The 25071-nt window shown below is 40.3% G+C and overlaps 1 protein-coding gene across 14 annotated transcripts in view; it reads right to left on the bottom strand.

The window, feature by feature from the left end:
* REV1 (REV1 DNA directed polymerase) overlaps positions 1-25071 on the bottom strand; it is an 89557-nt gene that overhangs the window by 53167 nt on the left and 11319 nt on the right. For 7 of the 14 annotated variants that reach the window (XM_003909025.4, XM_017947788.2, XM_017947787.2 and 4 more), the window contains exons 2-3: positions 11051-11114; positions 8623-8749 (exon numbers count right to left, since the gene is read on the bottom strand). In XM_003909025.4, coding sequence (XP_003909074.2) covers positions 8623-8749; positions 11051-11104 — 181 coding nt within the window. In that variant the 5' untranslated portion in view covers positions 11105-11114. Of the gene's footprint in view, positions 1-8622; positions 8750-11050; positions 11115-11488; positions 12119-14065; positions 15733-25071 lie in introns of those variants that run through there. The other 7 variants (XR_002516788.2, XM_017947789.3, XM_021925100.2 and 4 more) reach the window with 4 other exon arrangements.

The following is a 25071-nucleotide window of genomic DNA, read 5'->3' as shown; positions in this document are numbered from 1 at the left end:
GAGGCCGAGGCAGCAGATCACGAGATCAAGAGATCGAGACCATCCTGGCCAACATGGTGAAACCCCATCTCGACTAAAAATACAAAAATTAGCTGGGCATGGTGGCGCGCACCTGTAGTCCCAGCTACTTGGGAGGCTGAGGCAGGAGAATCCCTTGAACCCAGGAAGCGGAGGTTGTAGTGAGACAAGATCACGCTACTTCACTCCAGCCTGGGTGACAGAGCAAAGCTCTGTCTCAAAAAAAAAAAAAAAAAAAAAAAAAAAAAGAAACAAAACAAAACTAGATTCAGAGAAATTCTATCCTCCAAATTTTTACAATTGATGTCACTGTTTTGAAATGTTAGAGTGAGTGCTTTTCTCTTCATTGTTCTTTCCATTTTTATTTTTTATTTAGAGACAGGGTCTGGCTCTGTCACCCAGGCTAGACTGCAATGGCTCTATCATAGCTCACTGTAACCTCGATCTCCTGGTTCATGCTTGTAATCTGAAAGATTTGGGAGGCTGAGGCAGGAGGATCATTTGAGGCCATGAGTTTGAGACCAACTAGGCAACACAGCAATATCCCAACTTAAAAAAAAAAAAAAAAATCCACAAAAAAACAAAAACAAAAACAAAAAACAAACAAAACAGGCTGGGCACGGTGGCTCACGCCCGTAATCCCAGCACTTTGGGAGGCCAAGGCAGGTGGATCCTCTGAGGTCAGGAGTTCAAGATCAAGTCTCACAAACATGGAGAAACCCCGTCACTACTAAAAATACAAAATTATCTGGATGTGGTGGCATGTGCCTGTAACTCCAGCTACTTGGGAGGCTGAGGCAGGAGAATCACTGGAACCTGGATGGCAGAGGTTGCAGTGAGCCAAGATCGCACCATTGCACTCCAGCCTGGGCAACAAGAGTGAAACTCCATCTCAAAAAACAAAAAAAATCCAAAAATTAGCCAGGTGTAGTGGCACACACCTCTAGTCTCAGCTACTCAGGAGGCTGAGGCAGGAAGATCCCTTGCGCTCAGGAGTTTGGGGCTGCAGTGAGCTATGATCAGTCCACTGCACTCCAGCCTGGGTGACAGAGCTTATCTTAAATAAATAAATAAATAAAATTCCACAAAACTCCTACTATTAGTTTCATTTTGCAGTACATTCTATATGCAACTAAATTTGAGGTTTAACTAAAACCAGACATAGGGACAGACAATTGAAAGCACAGTAAAAGTAAAAGCCATATACAAGGACCACAATTTGGCCCACATTTAGGCCTAAAGCTCTACAAGTAAAATGTCACAACAGCAAATGCCACCACCTAACATCAAAACAGTCATATGAAGACCACTTTCATGTCTGTACGTCCAGCTTATAGAAAGTGTTGCTCATCTGGTTAAAACAAATTCTATAAACAAAAATTTAAAATCTTGCACAAAAGCTTTCCTAGCTAGATTTCTACTGAGAAAACATTTACTATAAGCACCATTTCACCCTGCATATCCAAAGAACTTAACTGTTGGCTGTGCTATATAAATCACAGAAAAAAGTGAGGTGAATGGCTGCTTATACCTCCTGTGGTCCTACCATAGCAAGACCATCATCACTTCATCTGAGTTTCACAATCTTATGAATTAGAAAAGATAACTTATTGATGAGGAAACAGAGAAAACTTACTATGCACACCCGTCTGTCTTTGGACTCCTGTCCCCCAGTTTCCGCAGCAGTGATACTTACTCTCTTGACTCTTCTCTCCCCTAACTACCTCAGACTTCCAACAAAGACCACAATCAACTAGAAGCCACAGATACACTCAGCCAAACAAAAACCGAAGAAAAGTTTCAAATGCTTAGGGAACAAATCTTTGAGTACCAACTAGGTGCAAATTTCACATCAGGTACTAGCAAAATTACAGGAGGTGGCAAAAATTAATAGAGTAAGTCTTCTCCTATGTCAGAGGTTCAATTCCTCCACCTCTGATCTACAGGATCAGAGTCTTACAGGAAATGGAAGAAGAGAGATATATCCATACAAAATAGTATCTGGGAGGCATTTATTTCCAAAAATTTAGACTTGTCAACAATAAAGAGAATCCTTTCCTAAATCACATTTCTATGTTTAGAAAACATCAATGTAAGCTGTCAGCTTTCAAACAAATCCCTATCACTTGAAATGTAAGTCTGTTACACTTGCATATTCCCCTTGTTTCATTTGTGAATTGTGCTAAAGTACTTGTCCGCCCCGCCACCTGCCCCATCTGCTTTTTCACAAACTTCAGCAGTGCCAAAATCAACAGACCTGGTCTTTTACCCACGTACTAAAGGAAGCAGAAGATAACCCGAACACCTCTTTCCATATGAACTGTCCCAATCTCATACCACTAGAGTGCAACCACTGTCCACTAGGTCTGAAGCACTGACTCCCCTAGGCAGCTTTCACAAAAATAAACATGCCCAGAGCTTACCTCCCAGAGATTACAATTCAGGCCTCAAACGTGGCCCATTCCTTAAGACTGAGTTGACTTAGCATGAGTGAAAATATTTTAACGTTCTGATGTACAAATACAAAACCTGTTATTTATTTATTCACTCAACTAATGTTTATTGAGCATCTACAATGTGCCAGGCAAGGTAGGTGCTGGAGATACGGCAATGAACAAGACTCAAGTCTGTGCCCCGTGATAGCTCTTGTATTCCACTGAGGAGACAAAAGCCAGTCATGCAAGTAATACCACTGTAGGTGCAAATAAATGCAATGAAATAGTTAAATAAAGGGTTAGAGAGCGACTGGAGGGCAAAGTACACCTGTTTTAGATAGGCGAAGTCAGGGACGGTCTCGTAAAAAGGTAACATTTGAGCAGAGATGTGAATGATGAAGACCTGAGGAAGCAGAAGGAACGGCAAATTTAAGGCCCTGAGGTATTATCTCTAATCCATGTTGGGCAAGGGATCACTACACATAAAACAGGCTTCCTAACGCCAGAGAACTTAATATAGAATTAAGACCTAACAACACAAGACAAAAACCAGGTGCCAAAATAAATGTTTCTAGCAATAATGCTATGAACTATATATCTCTATATATAAAATACTACTACTATGGACTAGCTTAGCCAGGGAAGGAGGCAAAACCTAACTTTATCTGGATCTTAATGAATGAATTTAATTCCAGTTCACAGAAGTGAGGAGGGAAGGAGTTTTTCCTCAGAGGCGAAAGAACAGAAACACAGAACTGTAAAAGTAAAAAGACAAATCTAGAATATCAGAGTAATCTTGTTGAGCAAAATTTAAGAACATGAGGTTGGAAATGTAGGTTAGAATTAGGACTAGAATGTTTTTCCCCATTTTCATTTGAAAAATGCCTGTTTATCTAAGACCAAGCTAAACATTTCAACTCCTTTATGAAGTATTCACTCCCACTCCCAAAGGCAACTGTTTCCTCTCTTCTGTGTTGGCACTCAACTTCCTCTGTTCATGTCTAAGGCTTAGAGATTACTTTTTCATCACAAAATCTACATTCTCCATCAACTGCTATCTCTTTTCAAACATAGTTCCTAACCCACAAGCAGCATTCAAAATATATCTGTTCAATCAACTAAAGTAAAATAAAATGGGATGTGAGGTGTGTAAACTAGAAAACTCAACACAGTAAAGGTGCCAATTCTCCCGGAACTGATCCACAGGTTTAATGTAATTCCTATCAAAATCCCAGCAAGGTATTTTGTAGATAAATGACTTATTTTAACATTTATACAAGTCAGGTGCACTGGCTCATGCCTGTAATCCCAGCACTCTGGGAGGCTGAGGCAAGCAAATCACCTGAGGTCAGGAGTTCGAGACCAGCCTGGCCAACATAGCAAAACCCCATCTCTACTAAAAACACACAAAAAATGAGCAGGGCGTCATGGCATGTGCCCGTAATCCCAGCTACTCGGGTAGCTGAGGCACAAGAATCACTTGAGCCAGGGAGGCAGAGGGTGCAGTAAGCTGAGATCACGCCACTGTACTCCAGCCTGGGTGACAAAAGTGATACCTTGTCTCAAGAAAAAAAAAAAAAAGAGCGAGGCATAGGTCCTAGAATAGCCAGAACTATCCTGACAAAGAAGAAACAAGTGAAAGGAATCACTCTACCTGGTATCAAGGCTTACCACATGGGTACAGTATTTGATATAGTGTGGTACTGGTGAAGGAACAGACACCAACGTCAATGGAAGAGAACAGAGAACCCAGAAACAGATCCACCCAAATATGCCCAACTGACTGTGCTGAAACAACCAGAAATACACAAATAAAAAAAAAAAATGTTAAAACCTCAAAATGAAACATGAACTTCAATGTAAAACATAAAACTACACAAATAAAAAAAAATGTTAAAACCTCAAAATGAAACATGAACTTCAATGTAAAACATAAAACTATAGAATTTAAAAATACAGAAGAAAATATTTTGGATCTAGCACCAAAGCGACAAGTTCTTAGACTTGCAAGCACAATCCGTAAAAGGAAAGATCTACATATCAGATCTCATCAAAATTAAAAACACTGTTCTGCAAAAGACCATTTCAAGAGGATGAAAAACCATAGACTGGGAGAAAATATCTGCAAACCACTTTTATGACAAAGCAGTAGTATCTAGAATATATAAGGAAATCTCAAAACTAAACAGTAAAAAAAACTAAACCCAATTAGAAAATGGGCAAAAAAACCATGAACAAACGTTTCACCAATGATGATGTAAAGATGAGAAATAAACACATGAAAGAATGTTCAACACTATTAGCCACCAGGCAAATGCAAATTAAAATCACAAAGAGATACACCACCATCTATTAAAATGGATAAAATGAAAACCACTAAATGCTGGCAAGGATGCAAAGACAGTTTATCCCTCATACAAGGCTAGTGGGAGTATAAAATAGTATAACCACTTTGCGTAACAGTTTGGCAGTTTCTTACAAAAACTAAAGACGTAACAATTACGGGAACCAACAACTGTACTCTTGTATTCATACAAAAACTCATACACAAATGTTCATAGCCTACCAAGAAATAACTCAGATGTCCCTAACGGATGAAAGGTTAACATACACATCCACACTATGAAATATAACTGAACAATAAAAAGGCAACAATTTTGATGACCTGAAAATTTATGCTCAGTGAAAAAAGCCAATCCCAAAAGGTTATATACTGTATGTTTTATTTATATAACATTCTTGAAATGACAAAATTATAAAAATGGAGACCAGATTAGTGGTTGCCAGGAGTTAAGGAAAGGCGGCGAACAGAAGTGGGTGTGACTATAAAAGAGTAACACGAAAGACCTTTGTAGTGTGGAAATGTTCTGTATATTAACTGCATCAGTATTAATTTCTTAGTTGTGATATTGTTTGCTAGTTTATTAGATGTTACCATTTGGGGAAACTGGGTGAAGAGTTCACAGTATCACTGTGTGCTGTGTCTTACAACTGCAAGTCAATCTACAACTGCAAGTGAATCTACAATCTAAAAAAAAAAATTTAATTTAAAAAATGGATGGGCCAGGCATGGTGGCCCATACCTGTAATCTTGACACTTTGGGAGGCTGAGGCAGAAGAATCGCTTGAGCCTAGGAGTTTCAGATCAGCCCGGGAAATACAGCAAGACCTCGCCTCTATAAAAAATTAAAAAATTAGTTGAGCATAGTGGTACACACTTGAGGTCCTAGCTACTTGGGAGCCTGAGGAGACAGGATGGCTTGAACTTGATGTTGAAGCTGCAGTGAGCCGTGATAGTGCCACTGCACTACAGCCTGGGTGACAGAGGGAGACCCTATCTCAAAACAAAGAAACAAACAAAACAAACAAAAAGGATAGAAGGCAAAGAAGTCAATCTTAACAAGCAAAAAACATTTTTGGGTCCAGGCGGAGGGACGAATAGGTTGACAGGTGAACTATCAGAGGATCTTCTCTCCAAGTTCAAGTTCGATGTTAACTTGGTTGGAAGGGACAGGGACCATGAAATCATGAGAGGCTCAGATGGCAGAACTGGGAGCTTTAAAGGAATCCAGAAAAACTTGGATTATTAAAGTCTGTGGGGAGCAGGGTTAAGAATCAACAAGAAAGGACCACACCTTCTTTTACAGTGAAAGTTGCAACTCCCAGGTTTGCAAACTGTTCACTGGAATGAAGTCTCTTTCCTCCAAATTCCTTTTCAGATAACTTTCTATTTTCTTTTTTTGAGAGGGAGTCTCACTCTGTCGCCAGGCTGGAGGGCACTGGCACAATCTCGCCTCACTTCAACCTCCACCTCCCGGGTTCAAGCGATTCTCCTGCCTCAGCCTCCCGAGAAGCTGGGACTACAGGCATGCATCACCATGCCCAGCTAATTTTTGTATTTTTAGTAGAGATGGGGTTTCACCATGTTGGCCAGGATGTTCTCGATCTCTTGACCTTGTGATCCACCCGCTTCGGCCTCCCAAAGTGTTGGGATTATAGGCGTGAGCCACCGTGCCTGGCTTGAGAACTTTCTTTCACAATAGCAATGAACAAAACTGACAACGCCTGTAGCTTTGGTGCTTACATGCTAATGGAGAAGAAAGATGATACAATAAAAAAAAAAAAAAATATATATATATATATATATATAGGCATTCTACAAAATAGCTGACCAGTACACCTCAAACTGTGAAATAAAGCTTATTTTTTTAATCAAAAACAAAATAGCACCCCCAACTTGTCTTACTGCATCTAAAGAGTTATTCTTTACTTGCTAATTGTTAATGCTGTTTTATCTATAAAGCTATATTCACTAAAACTGAATTTTTCTAAAAATACAGTTATTTTATAGCACCACAGTTTGGATGTCTCTGTGAAATTCAGCATAATGGAACTTTATTTGTACAATTATAATGAAATCTTAATAACAACAGCAAAAATATTATCATCTCTATCCTACAGAAAAGGATAGAGATAATAGATCCAAACAGAAAATGTTTTACAGTCACAAAAATTAGTGATAAAAGCAGATTTAGAATTCCAGATTCTCAATCAAAAAAGTGATTACTGCAATATTAATTTTTCCTCCCTCACACAAAGAATCTCTTTTTCTTCCTTCTATGTGAATAAGGGTGCTCTCTTGAACTGGAGACTTCCATGACGGGCTAATGTAAGAAGCAATGCCTACCTGTTTTCATTAACATTTTTAATTTTTCATAGCGCATCTCAGAAGTCCACAGAGCTTGAATTTGTTAGGACACCTACCTACGGAGAAAAGTTACAAGCTTTCTGCATGTGAACTTCCTAACGCTGTACCAGCATTTATTTTGAGGTGACATTCTTAGACTAAACTCATCATCAATGATGTCTAATAAAACCCTTAATTACAAGCAACACACTCTTCTCTTACTAAACCAGATAAATGTACCAGTTAATTAATACTTAACTCCAATTCAATAAATATGTCCTGAATGACTGTGTCCAGTCACTGTAGAGGCACCAAGGACAGAGTGATGAAAATGTAGCTCCAGCTCTTGTCCAGTAAACAGACAACTAAGGAAAGGTCTAAAGAACTCTAAGATGCAGATTCATTTAGGGAGCCGTAGCTCCAGAAGAGCACAAGTCACCTAAACCAGTATGAAGGGTCAAACTATCAAGGGGAAGTGAGGCATGGAGACCTGAAAGATAGCAGGTATCAGCCAGCTGAGAAGGGGACAGGGGAATATGCAACAGATTGACACAAATATTTACAGCCATTCACTTCAAAAAATACAATGAAATGATAATAAGGAGAAGAATCCCCCAAGAAAATAAAGAGAAAAATTTAGGCGAAAACCTGATAACTAACAGACAAGTGCTAACTGACTTTACAGTTCAGAGAAAGATAAAACCGAAGCTGGCCATATGGAAGCTCGGAAATAAGCTGCTTGTTGCCAGTAAAACAAAGAGAAAGTCATGAAATAAAGACACAGGCACCTTCAAAAGTGGATGTGTGGATAAAATCATCCTTGAAACTGTGCAACAGACAAGTAAGAATTCGCAGATTTCTTTCCTCATTCACCAAGAATAAAGACTACACTACTCCTTCCAGATACTGGACTCAATGACAACAGGCACAGCTGGTGGGGAGGAGGTAGGAATGAAAAAATGAATAGAGAGATTAAGTGAAATTTTACTTCCTAAACTGTGAGAATTCAGGTCCTTTCCTTCCCTGCTTGGTGACCCAAATGCTGGCAGTTTACACTCTTCTCCAGACAAGAGAGTAAAAGATTCTTCTCTAGGAAATCTGACACTGACACACATCCACACACCACCCTACCCTAAAGGACCTATGGATAATGACATCTAGAGTGTTACCAATGACATGGACCTACAGTGAAGCTCACAGTTTACAAGTCCTACGACCCATATGCAGTAATTTCCCAGTTAGCTTACACATTTTAAACCTCATGTGACTTTTTGAAACTACATACTTTGATAAAAGTTAAAGACAATGGTAGGTAAAAGCAACATGGAAAGGAAAAAGAAGTATCTAAGCAGATGATTTATTTTTTATCATCTTACAATCATTTATTTATAATAAAAGAGTAAAAATAGAATTTTAAAACAAATCATTCTCAATCCTAATAAAAATACATGCCAAAATAGGGTTAAGTAAAAAGTACTCAACCTGTGTATCCATTAACATAGATAGCAACTCCACTAAAAATTGTAGATGAAGTCCCATCCTTCTGCAGAGCAGCATCTGATCGAAACTGTTCCTCCAATTTCTGGACCTTGGCAGCCATATACCCACCCTAGAATTAAAGAAAAGATAAACCAATCACAAAGGTTACATTTTCTCCCCCTTTTTGAAAAAAATAAAAATTATATTTTAAAAACTAAATAAATGGACCTTATTCTGTGCTAGTGATCAGAACACAATGACGACCTCATAAGCTTAAACCACAGGCAAGGCAATACGTAAAACAGGAAGGCTGGGCCAGGTGCAGGGGCTCACACCTGCAAGGAGCCACCTTTGGGAGGCCGAGGCGGGCGGATCACCTGAGGTCAAGAGTTTGAGACCAGCTTGGCCAACATGGTGAAACCCTGTCTCTACTAAAAATACAAAACTCAGCCAGGTGCGGTGCCCAGCGCCTGTAATTCCAGCTACTCAGGAGGCTGAGGCAGGAGAATTGCCTGAACCCAGGAGGTGGAGGTGGCAGTGAGCTGAGATGGCGCCACTGCACTCCAGCCTGGGTGACAGAGCAAGACTCCATCTCAAAAAATAACAAACAAACAAACAAACAAACAAACACGTAGGTCAAAGAAGAATTTTCCCTCTATCAACTCATTTTAACTTTATTACATTCTTATGATTATAAAAGTTACTTTAAAAAAAAGCTAGGTCAATAATAATAATAATACCGACTAGGCACAGTGGCTCACGCCTGTGATCCCAGCACTTTGGGAGGCCAAGGAGGGCAGATCACCTGAGGTCAGGAGTTTGAGATCAGCCTGATCAACATGATGAAACCCCGTCTCTACTAAAAATACAAATTTAGCCGGGCGTGGTGGCGCATGCCTGTAATCCCAGCTACTCAGGAGGCTGAGGCAGGAGAATCACTTGAACCCAGAAGGTGGAGGTTGCAAACAAGCTGAGATTGCGCTATTGCACTCCAGCTTGGGCAACAAGAGCAAAACTGCATCTCAAAAAATAGTAATAATATCACAACATATTGTTCTTATGTACGTAATTGAGCAAGTTACACCAAAGTTTAAACCAATTACAAATTTGACAAGTGGTCTCAGAGCATACTGCATTTTATTTTTTTGAGACAGAGTCTTGCTGTTGTCGCCCAGGTTGGAGTGCCGTAGTGCAATCTCAGCTCATTGCAAACTCTGCCTCCCAGGTTCAAGTGATTCTCCTGCCTCAGCTTCCCAAGAAGCTGGGATTATAGGCGTCCACCACCATGCCCAGCTAATTTTTGTATTTTTAATAGAGACGGGGTTTCACTATCTTGGCCAGGATGGTTTCCAACTCCTGACCTTAGGTGATCCACCCACCTCAGCCTCCCAAAGTGCTGCGATTACAGGTGTGAGCCACTGTGCCCAGCCTCAGAGCATATTTTAGACTGGCTTCCACTATCTCCCATATACAGAGAGCTTAAAATGAATTATTTCAGGTAAAAATGAGGCAACTGGATAAACCAGTGTAGTCCTCCCTACACATGGATAAGAATACAATGAATGCTCCAGTGGGTAAATTCTGGATCTAATCAATCTATTTGACAGTAATATTAACTTTCATTAGATAACATCCACCTCACAATAAATATTAAAAAATAACTTTTTTTGCTAAACATCTAGACAGATCTAGGGATTCAACTATACTTTTCCTGAACTTTGATATAATTAAGCTTGATTTCAATTATTAGGTCTTTAAATTAAAGCTGTAGGTGGCTAGAAGTACATGGTTTTTTTCCCAAAATGGAAATGACTGCATAATTTTTGCTGATTATTAAAATATTACATGCTCACTATGAAGTCTCTTTTCAGAAAATACAGGAAATATAGGGAAGAAAATTAAAACTGGTATAATCCTATTCATTAAAACGTTGAAGTGTTGTTTTCAAAGCTTATTTCTATATCTCAGAGCATAGAGGTTTTACAAAAATATAATCACGCAAAATATTTCTTTGTAACACACTGTTTTAGTCAAGGTTATCTTTCCAGGTTAAGATATATAAAGCTGAATAATGACTGTACAGTGCTCTACTATACACAGATAACTTATTTGACCAATCCCCTATTATTGGACATTTATGTGTTTTCCTGTTTTTCAGTATTATTAGCAATACTGCAATAAAATCATCATACAGTAAATTATTGTGCACTAGGCGTATTTATTTCCTCAGGGTAAAATTCCTGAGAGGAAAGCTTAGGGGATAAAGTTTATAAACATCATAAGGCTTTCAATACATTATGAAAACTCAAGGATTTGGTGTCTAAAGTAATTTACAATTTAGAAAACAAGTTAAACCACATTATAAACTAAAAGAAGAATGAAAAATATCTAGACAGTTCGATATAATTATTTTTACTCTTTTAAAACACACCCATTTTTCCCAGCCATCATTTTCAGCTCGCTTCCTCCATCCACCTCGCCTCATGGTGGAGCTTCTGTATTGGGGAGGAAAAAAAATACGTCAGTTTTATAACATAATGTATTCCTAATTGACATTTTATTTCAATATCAAGAAAATAAATTAAAATAAATTCAAATGTCCAATTGATGAAAGTCAAGAATACTAAGTAAACTTTTTCTGAAGTTCTCCATTCTCCAGCTTTACAAGTGAAATTTGTCTATAAAACACCCTCCTACAGATATGTTTAAACTGTAACTGTTAAATTTAAAATTCAATAGAAAAATATCTTTATGTATTCCTGAGCACCAATCCTAACACTCACTTACATAAAACATCACCAAATCCAACGAACATGGCCATGCTTACTTTACTTGTTACCATTATAAGATAATCTAACAAAATACTTCCCTTCATGAGTTGTCCCATAGCATGGCTCTTAAACTCTGTCTTTGCTTTACATACTGGACACTTAAGAGTTCAGTCATAGTGTGATTCACATATTCTGCCAAAGCCCTAGAAGAAGTCAATTAAAAATGATGCAGAAAAAATTACCATTGATAATAAACTATAACAGTAAATCTGTCATTCTCCTTAAGGCAACACTTACTTAAATAACTATACTACCACCAGGATGACCAAATGATGGTTCACATTAAGTGGCAGCTGGCTTAGTGGCTAGCAAAATATAAAATATAACTCATAAAAAGAGGCTAAATGAAACCCCTTGTAAAGTCAAAACCTTCTAACACAAATGACTACATTTTGGGATATGACTACATTTATCCTTAACAAAATTAATATAACTTCTATTTGGATAATTTTCTTCTAGTAACTATATACATGTATATCAAATGGTTACCATATGAAGCCTTATATATTACCCACGTCAAATCAGCTCTGACATGATCTATGAGAATTTTTTACTTAACACTTTAAACCATGACACTTTACCCCACACACATTAGCGGATATTTTCTTTTTTTCTTTCTTTTGAGACAAAGTCTCGCTCTGTCACCCAGGCTGAAGTGCAGTGGCACCATCTCGGCTCACAACCACTTCCGTCTCCCGGGTTCAAGTGACTCTCCTGCCTCAGACTCCCAAGAGCTGGGATTACAGGCGCCTGTCACCACGCCTGGCTAATTTTTGTATTTTTAGTAGAGATGGGGTTTCACCATGTTGGCCAGGCTGGTCTTGAACTCCTGACCTCAAGTGATCTGCCCGCCTCTGCCTCCCAAAGTGCTGGGATTACAGGCATGAGCCACCATGCCTAGCCAGCAGATATTTTCTTAAATATTTTTATTCTTAGTATACTGCAGGATTTAGTTTTTCTGTGTTGACATTTATAACAATTTGAATTTTTACTGTCACCCTTAAAAGATACCTAAAAGACATGCAGAAATGTTGTCAAAAGGTTAAGTCCCAACAGAGACAAGATAATACAAAAGTTTTAGGGGCATGTGCAAGGTGCTCTGAGAAAAGGTGGTAAACTGATTAACCCTGAGGAGAGATTTTATTTTTAAGTCCCAAGGCAGGAGGAGCATGAATACCCAATGTGCTCATTATCCAGTCCCAGAAGTGCCACATGCTCTGTTAAATATTTCTTCTGTTTTCAAGGGGCTCACTTTGTCCAGTCCCAACAGACTTCAGCCCTTAAAGGAAATCTAGGAGACACATTAACACCCAGTTCTGGACTACATGTAAACTGAATCCATACACCTGCTGGAACAAGTAGAGTTTGGAGTTCTGGCCATTATACACTAAAAACACATACCCCGATAATTAAAGGCAGCTATTAAACTGTTAAACAAAGGTAAATAAAGGAGTAAAGTGTATTTTATACATGTGGCCCAATCATTTAAGAGCTCCAGTGTTTAACGTCTGTTGTATACCTACTGCACAAGGCCAATAAAATCCTTAATGATGGTTTAATGAGGGTAGAAGCATGAAGCACAGTTGTAATACAAAAACAAAAACAACAGCAACAACAACAAAAAATAAAACAGGTATTAAGGGTTCTTTCCCCCAACTCCAAAGTAACAAAACCACTCCAGACAAACGTTTAAAACTTTAAAAGGAAAAGGAAAGAACGAAGGACTGAACATTTTAGTTTCGTCGTTTCCAATAACTTGACTCATGAACAACAAACTCCTATTGATCCAGAAATCAAATAGTCAAAAATTACTAGCCAACATTCCAAAGAGGACAAAAATCTTCAGAGATCTGCCACCTCACCTCTCTTCCCCAAACCGGATTATTTTTCCCTCTGAGAATATTTGGCAATCCTAGAAGAGTGGCTGAGAGACTGGGCAAAGTTTCTGACAAACAGTGCTGAGAGAGAAAAAGTGGAGTCCAAGGGTCTTCCAAGGATACAGATTCCCACAATTGGTATTAGAACCCCACGAGTAACAAGAAATTGGAAGCAGACAGACCAAACTTTGCAGAAACTGTATTCTGCCTTACATTATTTCAATCTCTGAAAAGAGATTAAGGTGATCGTGGGCCGGGCGCGGTGGCTCACACCTGTAATCCCAGCACTTTGGGAGGCCAAGGTGGGTGGATCACCTGAGGTACAGTCTGGCCAACATAGTGAAACCCTGTCTCTATTAAAATACAAGACTGCTGAGTGCAGTGGCTCACGCTTGTAATCCCAGCACTTTGGGAGGCTGAGGTGGGGAGTTCGAGACCAGCCTGACCAACATGGAGAAACCTTGTCTCTACTAAAAATAAAAAATTAGCCGGGCATGGTGGTGCGTGCCTGTAATCCCAGCTACTCGGGAGGCTGAGGCAGGAGAATCACTTGAACCCGGGAGGCGGAGGTTGCGGTGAGCTGAGATTGCACCATTGGACTCCAGGCTGGGCAACAAGAGTGAAACTCCATCTCCAAAAAAAAAAAAAAAAAAAAAAAAATTAGCCGGCACGGTGGCTGTTTCTGCTACTCAGCAGGGATCTTCGAAAAAGAGACTCCACCAATGCCTCTGTACTCACATCCAGGGAAAAGTTCTCCACTCTAGATGACTGATTTGCTTCTTTAAACTCCGTTTAAATTTTGCTCCATTCCCTAGAACGGAGGAGGGCATTTAATCAGGATACCACTACTTGACAGAAATATCCTTCAGAAATAACACACTCCCTCAGTTTTTTTTCCTGTTCCAAGCAATCTCCTGAATTACAACGTGTCCTCTTGACTAAAGGTACTCACTGAGAAGTGACTGCGCTGCATTGACAAACCATCCAATTACCAAGCTAGACTTGTAAACAAAAATTGCCTTCCAGTTTTCAGAGGCACTCTTGCAGACCAGGCTCCCAATTTAATTCCACAGAACTTGATGACCTTGAGGAACATGATAACGGTTTCTGAAACTGTGATTCACAACCTAAAATAACCTGCCAATCTCTCCTTATCCAGTCACATTAACAGGGCAGCCAATTACTGTCTTTCAAAAAATTAGTTTAAAAAACAGATGAAGGGTGAATACATTAATGCAAAAGTACCCTTATCCTTAACATTTAGGGTACGCCTTCAATAAACATGAACTACTGTTACAGTAATCTACTCTGCCAGTCCACAGAGTGAAAATCGAATGAGACTACATATGTGGAAACCCTTTGAAAACCTAACACAGGGAACATAGATATTTTAAGTTAGTTATCCATGGTCTACAACATAACGATAACAGCAGACTAGTAGATTTGGTGATAAAAGATGGGCTCAAATCCCAGTTCCACGACTGCCTAACAGTGTGATTTGGAGTAAGTCCAACAGCACTGAGCCTAACATTTCTTCACCTATAAAACCAGAAAGTTTGACTGCAGAATCTTTATGGGGCCATGACTGGATATAGGGTGGATGTGGCGGGGAGAAGAGGAGAGTTGGGGGTAAAAACAGCAAGCAGGCAAGGTTCCACTCTCCAAACCCACCTTCAATTTTAGAAGCCGCGCTTTTTTTTGTCCCCCATGAGTTTTAGGTTTAGGGTCTGAATAAGATTGTTCTTGAAGAAAAAGCACAACAACTTGAAAAAGACTGATAATTAAGAGTAATGAACTAAAAACTAAGTACAAAATTTCTTCGTTCTTTTCTGTTTCCATATGTGACTCTACAAGAGAGTCGTACGTGGAAATCTCCCAACCCTCGAAAGGTTCACAAGCTAAAACTCACCTACAAGCTAAAAATCAAATTATACAGACCAACTAAATTACAGGCTGTCAATACAGCCATGCCCAGTCCCCAGTGCTAACAAGCAGTAGCAACTAGCCAGGTGAGGTAAGGCGAAGGCAAATGGGAGAGTAGCTCTGTCTACGAGGAGCCCAGGGATCCTGAACGCCTACACAAAAGACTTCCTCTCTCCACTCTCTCAACAGGGATGTTCAAAACTCTATTAAGCGTCTCATCAAGGACATGCTTATTTAAAAATATAACAAGATCACTTATGCATGCATTTTTCCTAATGTTTATCTTCTGCTGGAACACACTACTCTCAGTTCATTCTAAACTTTATTCTTTCTTTTTACTATAGTTATTGGTGGATTTTACTATCTAGCCCAAGAATGATGTTTATCACCAGGAACATTCATTTTCATGTAAATATGATATTTCCCAGCACTTTGGGAGGCCGAGGCGGGCAGATCTTGAGGTCAGGAGATCAAGACCATCCTGGCTAACACAGTGAAATCCCGTCTCTACTAAAAATGCAAAAAATTAGCCGGGCATCATGGCAGGCGCCTGCAGTCCCAGCTATTCAGGAGGCTGAGGCAGAAGAATGGTGTGAACCCGGGAGGTGGAGCTTGCAGCGAGCTGATACCGGGCCACTGCACTCTAGCCAGGGCAACAGAGTGAGACTCCGGCTCAAAAAAAAAAAAAAAAAAAAAAAAAGGTATTTCACATATTTACAAAAGAACTACTAACATTACAAGGTTCCAAACAGTTCATTACACACTAGAAAAACTCCCACTACAGGCCGGGCACGGTGGCTCACACCTGTGATCCCAACGCTCGGGGTGGCTCACACCTGTAATCCCAGCGCTTTGGGAGGCCAAGGCGGGTGGATCACGTTGTCAGGGTATCGAGACCATCCTGGCTAATACCGTGAAACCCCGTCTCTACTAAAAATATAAAAAATTAGCCAGGCGAGGTGGCGGGCACCTGTAGTCCCAGCTACTCGGGAGGCTGAGGCAGGAGAATGGCGTGAACCCGGGAGGCGGAGCTTGCAGTGAGCCAAGATCGCGCCACTGTACTCCAGCCTGGGCGACAGAGCAAGACTCCATCTCAAAAAAAAAAAAAAAAAAGAAAAAAGAAAGAAAAACTCCCACTACATACCCACAAAATGTTCAAATGTTCAGTGTTAATCTGATGGTTACATATCTGTAACTCTAAAGTCTGTTGATTAATGAAACTGATTTTGAGTGGCTTTTAATCAGTCTTTATTACTACAGTCATATATAAATGTATACATTTGTAAAAAGTAGAGGTTCCTCTTCAAAGACTTTCCTCCCCATCTAATTAGGAATAAATAGTAACTTCTCTTAGAAGCAAAATTTATTCAAAGACCTGTGTTAACATTCTTAAACATCTGCTAGCCATAATAAAGAAATCAATGTACTTTATGTTCTTAGCTCCCACAATTTAGCCTAAATACTTGCCCTGACACACACACACACACACACACACACACACACACACAGGTCCAAGTCAGCATTAGGTCATAGCCTGTTCCTCTTCCTTATCTGAAGGTGTTTTTACCTTTCTCTGCATTCCACAAGTTAATTCCTCCTTCCTTTGTTCTCCTCTGCCTTTGCCCCTTTTAAAAAGTTCTAAGTTGTTAGCCAATCAGGACAAATACAGAATGTGAGGTCCTGGTTCCAGCCAATGGAAACCGGACATAACAGTAGGGTGGGCACATCAGGTTATAAATAACCCTGCCTTCTTTGTTTGGTGTACTCTCAAGGCAAAACTATTAGCGAGTGTACCCTTTCTGCAGAAAGTATAAAACTGGCCTTGCTGAGGAAATTAAATTTATGTTCAAGTGCTACTTCTTTACAGCACCAGGGAACAAGCATTTCAATCAGGTTTATCCTATCTTTATGTAATAGTTACCTAAAAAACATTTGCTGAATGTAGTGAGAATCGACATGCAAAGAATATGCAATGAATGAATGTGCACATTATAGCAGCATAACATAACTCATGAATGTGACACAAATGCAAAGAAAGCAGCCTGTGGCCACCCCTTATCTAGCAAGGCTGAAACAAAATTTGCCTTTGGCACCCTGCCATCTCTCTACTCCATACCTCTTTGTTTTCAGGGCCTCTTTGTCTGTCTTAGCTGTCAATTCTCTGCTAAGGCATATACTGACAACTAAGGAACTGGTTAAAAACTGGCTTAAGGTATGATGCAACCCAGGGTCATCTGTGTTTAGAAGAACTTCTTCATGACCATTCAATGAGGAAAGGACAATCTTTTCAACAAATGGTGACAGGAAAACTGGATCACATGCAAAAGAAGTTGGACCTTTACACCACGTTAAAAAAAAACTCTAAGTGTATGAAAGGCATAAATATAAGAGCTAAAACGATCAAACTCTTAGGAGAAAACATAAAAGCTTCACAACACTGGATTTTGCAATGACTTCTTGGGGAAAATGTAACAAAAGAAAAAAACAGATAAACTGAACTACATCAAAATTTAAAACTTCTGTGAATCACAGGGCAAAAAAGGGTAAAAAGGCAATCCACAGAATGGGAGAAAATATCTGCAAATCATACATCTGATAAGGGGTTCATACACTTCCCATTATAAACAACTCCTACCATAAACCGTAACAATAAACACATAAAACCACTAAGAAATAAACAAAGGATCTAAACAGACACTTCTCTAAAGATAGACAAATGGCCAATAAGCACGTAAAAAAAGTTCAGTGTCATTAATCACTATGGAAATGCAAATAGAAACCACAATGAGATACCACCTCACACCCAGCAGGATAGTGACTATTTAAAAAAAAAAAAAAGTGTTGATAAGGATGGAAAGAAATTGGGCCCAGTGAGCCCTGTTGATGGGAATTTAAAATGGTGCAGCTGATATGAAAAACAGTATCGCAGTTACTAAAAAAATCAGAAATAGAATTATCCTGTAATTCCACTTGTGAGAATATATCCAAAGGAACGGAAACCTGGGACACAGATATTTATGTGTACATTCATATTAATAAGCATTATTCGCAATAGCCAAAAGGCGGAAGCAACCCAAGTGTCCATCCACAGATGAACAGGTAAACCAAACATGGCACATACGTACAATGAAATGCTATTCCGCCTTAAAAGGGAGGAAATTCCAAAGCTTGCTACAACCTGCATGAACCTTGAAGCCATTACGGTAAGTTAATTCACAAAAGGACAAATACTGTATGATTCTACCTATATGAAGTATTTAAAGTAGTTAAATTCAGAGACAGAAAGCGGAATGGTGGTTGCGGGTGGAGTTACTGTTTAACAGGTAGGCTCAGGCAAGATGAAAGAGTTCTGGAGATGGATGGTGGCGATGGTTGCACAACAGTGTGAATGTACTTAATGCAACCGAACTGTACACTTAAAAACAGCTAAAATGGTAAACTTTTACACGTATCTTACAATTAAGAAGAGTTTTTTAAAAAAAAAGTACTTCTGAAGCTGCAAACACTCCACAGGCACCTGCAAGCTGCAGTAGACAGGATCTTCAGGTGGGGTGCAAAGCTGGGAAGAAGCCTACTTCAAGAAAACTGTACAGCAGTATCTGAGTGTTTTGTTTATTTTTTACTTTGAATTGGGGGCAGTGGGAGGCCATTTGAGAATTTACAAGAACCAGGTATTGCCTTTATGAGTAACTAAGTACATAAAGTGCTAGCTAGCACACATGCCCTAAAAAAAGTTTGGTAACAGTCTGCTCCAATGTGCTCTTATTCTGTCCTTTAATGGTAAAAGTTTTAACACCAGAAACAGCTTTTTATGTAACATTTACATACAAAAATACAGCTGTTTGTGGATCTTATTTTGATTCAATCTTAGAGACCATCATTGTCTAAGGCTACAGTTCTCAAACAACTGCTGAAGTTGTATGGGTACTACAGACATGCACATCCCACAAACTAGTCAGGTTTTGATCGTGAAGGGACTCTCACCAAGGTATATAAAACAAAACAAAAGGCCGGGCCTGGTGGCTCATGCCTGTAATCCCAGTACTTTGGGAGGCTGAGGTGGGCAGATCATTTGAGGTCAGGAGTTTGAGATCAGCCTGACCAACCTGGTGAAACCCCATCTCTAAAAATACAAAAAAAAAAAAAAAAAAATTAGCCGGGCATGGTGGCGCATGCCTGTAGTCCCAGCTACTCGGGAGGCTGAGACAGGAGAATCACTTGAACTCAGGAGGTGGAGGTTGCAGTGAGCCAAGATCGTGCCACTGTACTCCAGTCTGACAGAGTGAGACGGGAAGGGACGGGACAGGAAGGGAAGGGAAGAATTCAGACACCTAGGTGAAGGGCGCCATTTCCCAGAAGTACAAGTACTGGCTCTAATCTTCAACCTGTACTTGCTTTTGGCAACTGATTTTAAACCAAGCCAACAGTTCACATTCTAAGCATAGTGCTGTGTCTTTCACGTATTTAAGATATCTTTTAAAAATACACAAGTCCAAGATATTTAGATCAGGTTTTATTCCTAACCTAATAAAACCCATTTTTGCCACTTTATGTGGTTTTTTTACACCTTCAGCATACTGAAACATTTTCCTGTTACTAATTTTTTCCTGCTGCAATAAAACAATTTCTGTACCAGATGAGATACTGTCTTGATAAACGCAGAATTCAAAGAACTTCAAACTATCAAAGTGGCACACAGCACTCTCCATAGAAAAAATTATAGGTTTTGGTACATAAGCCTTTTCTTGAAGTCAGTATGATCTTTCAATCTTTTCTTGGGACATTCTCTATTATTCCCTCATCACTGAATTGTGTTTATACACTGCTTTGTAATGCTAAGTACATTATGCAATCCTGCTAAGTGTTCCTTTTCAAAAATAGCTTTTCTTGCTGTATTTATAAAAGCAATTCGTGTTCGTTGCAGAAAATTGGAAAATACAGAAAACAGAAAAGGAAAGGAAAAAATTACTCACATTCCTACCACCTAAAAAATTCACCTATTAACTGACACTTCCTATTTCCTTCCTTTTAGTGTTCCTTTAATTTTTAACATTCAAATTTAATTTCTTTACATTTAAATACATTACTAGTAATACCTTTCACTTCTCAAGTGTCTTCAGTTTTCCAAGACCCCTTTACATCTACCATTTATCTTTACAACTCACCCATAGAGTAAGTCAGCCAAGTACTATTTATTTTGCACACAACAGTTGCCTTCTAGGGTAGAGAAGCTAAAAAGTTCTATAAGGCTGCACTGCTGGCTCGTGGTACAAAATCATACTCATCTTCTACAAAATTATGTTCCAAAATCTTCAATGGAAAAAATAATAATGCTATCAATATGAACTGCTAAAAAGTTAAGAACACTCCTATTGAACTGAAGTAACCTAACACAAAACAGATTCTTCACCAGGAAATCTAGCAACAGTCTGGATTATAATACAGCCATACATGTAACAAGACCAAGGAAGAAAACAGGTCCTACAAATAAGCTCCATCTAGACCCCAACTAGTCCATATTGATAAGTAGAGGTCGGGTGCGGCGGCTCACGCCTGTAATCCCAGCACTTTGGGAGGCTGAGGCAGGCGGATCACTTGAGGTCAGGAGTTTGAGACCAGCCTGACCAACATGGTGAAACCCTGTCTCTACTAAAAAGAAAAAAATCAGCCAGGCATGGTAGCAGGCACCTGTAATCCCAGCTACTCGGGGGGCTGAGGCATGACAATCACTTGAATGCAGTAGGCAGAGGTCGCAACGAGCCGAGACTGTGCCACTACTCTCCAGCCTGGCGACAGAGCAAGACTCCGTTTCAAAAAAGAAAAAAAAAAAAAAGTAGAGACCCAAAGACAGCATCAACTTTGTTGCTAAGCAGTTCTCTGAACTTAAGTCATAATCAGTCATATTTTAGTTCCTCTGTATGTGGAAAGAGTTGCACCTGTTTGAAATGCTTGTTCCCCAGTGCCATAAAGAAATAGCACTTGAACATAAATTTATTTAGTAAGGCCATTTTTATTTCCTGCAGAAAGGGTACACTTGCTAGCAGTTTTGCCATGAGAGTAAACCGAACAAAGGAGACAGGGTCATTTATAACCTGATGCGTCCATCCTACTGCTGTGTCCGGTTTCCACTGGCTAGAACGGGACCTCACATTCTGTATTTGTCCCGATTGGCTTAACAACTTAGAACTTTTTAAAAGAGGCAAAGGCAGAAGAGAACAAAGGAAGGAGGAAGTAACTTGTGGAATGCTGAGAAAGGTAAAAACACTTTTAAGTAAGGAAGAGGAAAAGGATATGACCTAATGCTTGCTTGGACCAGTATAAGCATGCCAGGGCAAATATTTAGGAGCAGAGGTCTTTGAATAAATTTTGCTTCTAAGATAAGTTAGCCAGATGGGGAGGAAAGCCTTTGAAAAGGAACTTCTACTTTTACTTTTTACAGACCTGACAAATTCTAGAGTCTTTTGCAATTGTTTAAATGTACATGATTCTATGCTTGAATCCAGGAGGCGGAGATTGCAGGGAGCTGAGATCGTGACACTGCACTCCAGCCTGGGTGTCAGAGCAAGACTCCGTCTCAAAAATAAACAGGCAGTGGCTCATGCCTGTAATCCCAGCACTTTGGGAGGCCGAGGCGGGTAGATCACAAGGTCAGGAGTTCAAGACCAGCCTGGACAACATGGTGAAACCCCATCTCTACTAAAAAATACAAAAATTAGGCTTGGCGCAGTGGCTCCCGCCTGTAATCCCAGCACTTTGGGAGGCTGAGACAGGCGGATCACAAGGTCAGGAGATCGAGACCACCCTGGCTAACATGGTGAAATCCCGTCTCTACTAAAAATACAAAAATTAGCCGGGCACAGTGGCGGGTGCCTGCAGTACCAGCTACACGGGAGGCTGAGGCAGGAGAGTGGCGTGAAACCCGGAGGCGGAGCTTGCAGTGAGTGGAGATCGCGTCACTGCACTCCAGCCTGGTCGACAGAGCAAGACTCCGTCTCAAAATAAAAAATGAAAAAAAGAAAAAAAAAAAAATTAGCCAGGCCTGATGGTGGGCGCCTATAATCCCAGCTACTCCAGAGGCTGAGGCAGAGAACTGCTTGAACCTAAGAGGTGAAGGTTGCAGCAAGCCGAGATCACACCACTGACTCCAGCCTGGGCAACAGGCGACTCCGTCTCAAAAAAATAAATAAATGAAAATAAATAAATAAATAGATAAATAAATGTATACGATTATATACATCGTTTTGAAAGAGCTTTCAACAAACGCATACATATTAGGCAACTTTATATAACTTTTTCTATGCTTTCCAAAAAACAGTAAGATGCGCCTATCCACAGATGTGGCTGTGCAGTAAAGATCCTAACCCGGAGATTTGGCCTTTTCCCTTGGTTCCTGGGAGGTAATCCTTTCTTTTCCCCACCTTCACATGCTCTAAGATGAAACTGGGAGGTAATCTCTAAGCCCTTAGAATGTCCACTCTATGGGAGCAGTGGCTCACGCCTGTAATCCCAGCAATTTAGGAGGCCGAGGCGGGAGGATCACGAGGTCAGGAGTTCGAGACCAGCCTGGCCAACATGGTGAAACCCCGTCTCTACTAAAAATACAAAAATTAGCCAGGCACAGTGGCGCACACCTATAATCCCAGCTACTCAGAAGGCTGAGGCAGGAGAACTGCTTGAACCCGGGAGGCAGAGGTTGCAGTGAGCCGAGATTGTGCCATTGTACTCCAGGCTGGGTGACAGAGCAAGGCTCTGTCACAAAAGAAAAAAAAAAAAAAAAGGATGTCCACCCTGTTAAGGGCTTTTGTTAACTGGGGGCTTTGAGCCACTCCAGATAGTTTCGCACTGTGATTTATGGTGAAGGGCTTTCAGCCATGTATTATCAACTTCCTGAAGGGCTGAAAACTAAAGGTCACCATGCCAACAGTCAATCATATCCAAGTGATCAAGCCCCAGTACAAATGCTGGATACCAAGGCTTGGGTGAGCTTCCCTGATTGGCAATCTCCATAAGTACTGTCAGAAGTTGGCACTGTCCACAACTTCACCAGCAGAGGATAACTGGAAGTTTCGTAAGTGGAACTCTTCTGTGTGCCCCATGCACCTCTTCCCTTGGCTGATTTTATTCTGTATCTTTTCACTGTAATAAATCCAACAATAAGTAAAAGCCCTTTCAGTAGTTCTGTGAACCCTTCTAGCTAATTATTTAACCTAAGGATGGTGTGGATCCCCAGATTTGCAGTTGGTCTCATGAGGGTGGTCTTGGGACCCCCAACTTCGCGATGGCAAAATGGCACTGTCCTCCAGTATTCATTCTTCTTTCTTACTTTTAGTAATGGAACACCTCTCCTGCCCCTCTTAGCAGGAGGCAGAGTGGGCAGAGACTACATTTCCCAGGCTCTTCTAAAAATCAGGGGTGGCCACGTGACTCAGTTCTGGCCAAGGAGGTATGAGCAGAGTGATGTGTACAAAAATATGAGCCATATTCCTAAAGAAAGCTGTTTACTTCTTTTTCTGGGATGCGGTTGTAAGGTAATCCAGCTTCACCCATGGGAATAAGGACAATACCCTACGGAATGGCTAAGCACACAGAAGAAATGTGGAACCCCTAAAATACTGACGTGCTCACCCACTACGGACTGCCTGCACCTCTGGGCTATTACAGGATAAAGAAAAACTTAAATATTGTTTGTCCTGTTGTATTCTGAAGTCCCTGTTACAGCAGCTTGGCCTGTACCCTAATGTATAAGTACATCTGAGCATTTTAATATGATTTTGATTCAGTATCTACATAAATCAGAGATAAAGAGAAAGACACACAATAAGATGTACTGTACAAAAAATATTTGGATATATTAAACCTGAAAATGCATAACAAACATTTGTATGTCCCAGTTTGAGGCTGATCTGATTAAAAGGAAAGCATCTATCCCAAACAATTCAATATAACAAAGAGTTTTCTCTCATTCTTCTTGCTATTCATAACTACCAAAAAAGATGCTTGATTTAACAAAATCAATAGTTAATACAAACTGAAGGGGGCTTCCTGAACGAATGACTAATGCTTTTCTTCCCTTCAATCAGATTTCCACAGAAAAGGAAAAAAGTAGAGACACTGTTTTAATAAAGTACCTAGGAGGCTGGGCATGGGGGCTCATGCCTGCAATCCCAAGACTTTGGGAGGCCAAGGCAGGTGGATCACCTGAAGTCAGGAGTTCGAGAAGAACCTGGCCAAAATGGCAAAATCCCATCTTTATAAAAATACAAAAATTGGCCGGGCACGGTGGCTCAAGCCTGTAATCCCAGCACTTTGGGAGGCCGAGACGGGCGGACCACAAGATCAGGAGATCGAAACCATCCTGGCTAACACGGTGAAACCCCGTCTCTACTAAAAAATACAAAAAACTAGCCGGGTGAGGTGGCGGGCGCCTGTAGTCCCAGCTACTCGGGAGGCTGAGGCAGGAGAATGGCATAAACCGGGAGGCGGAGCTTGCAGTGAGCTGACATCCGGCCACTGCACTCCAGACTGGGCGACAGAGCGAGACTTCGTCTCAAAAAAAAACAAAAAAAACAAAAAAAACAAAAATTAGCCAAGCATGGTGGTGCACACCTGTAGTCCCAGCTACTCGGAACGCTGAGGCAGGAGGATCACTTGAACCCGGGAGGTGGAGGTTGTAGTGAACTGAGACCATACCACTGCACTGGGCAACACTGAGACTCTATCTCAAAAGAATAAAAAATTTAAAAAAGGAAGTACCAAGGAGAACTGCCTTCTCTAGTTTTCCAGAGTGCAGCCAAATCAGCCCGTTTCCAAACACCTTCACC

This window comes from Papio anubis, chromosome 14 (assembly GCF_008728515.1).
Source record: "Papio anubis isolate 15944 chromosome 14, Panubis1.0, whole genome shotgun sequence".
Classification (NCBI taxonomy): Eukaryota; Metazoa; Chordata; class Mammalia; order Primates; family Cercopithecidae; genus Papio; species Papio anubis.
This window is presented reverse-complemented; position numbering and strand designations above follow the sequence as displayed.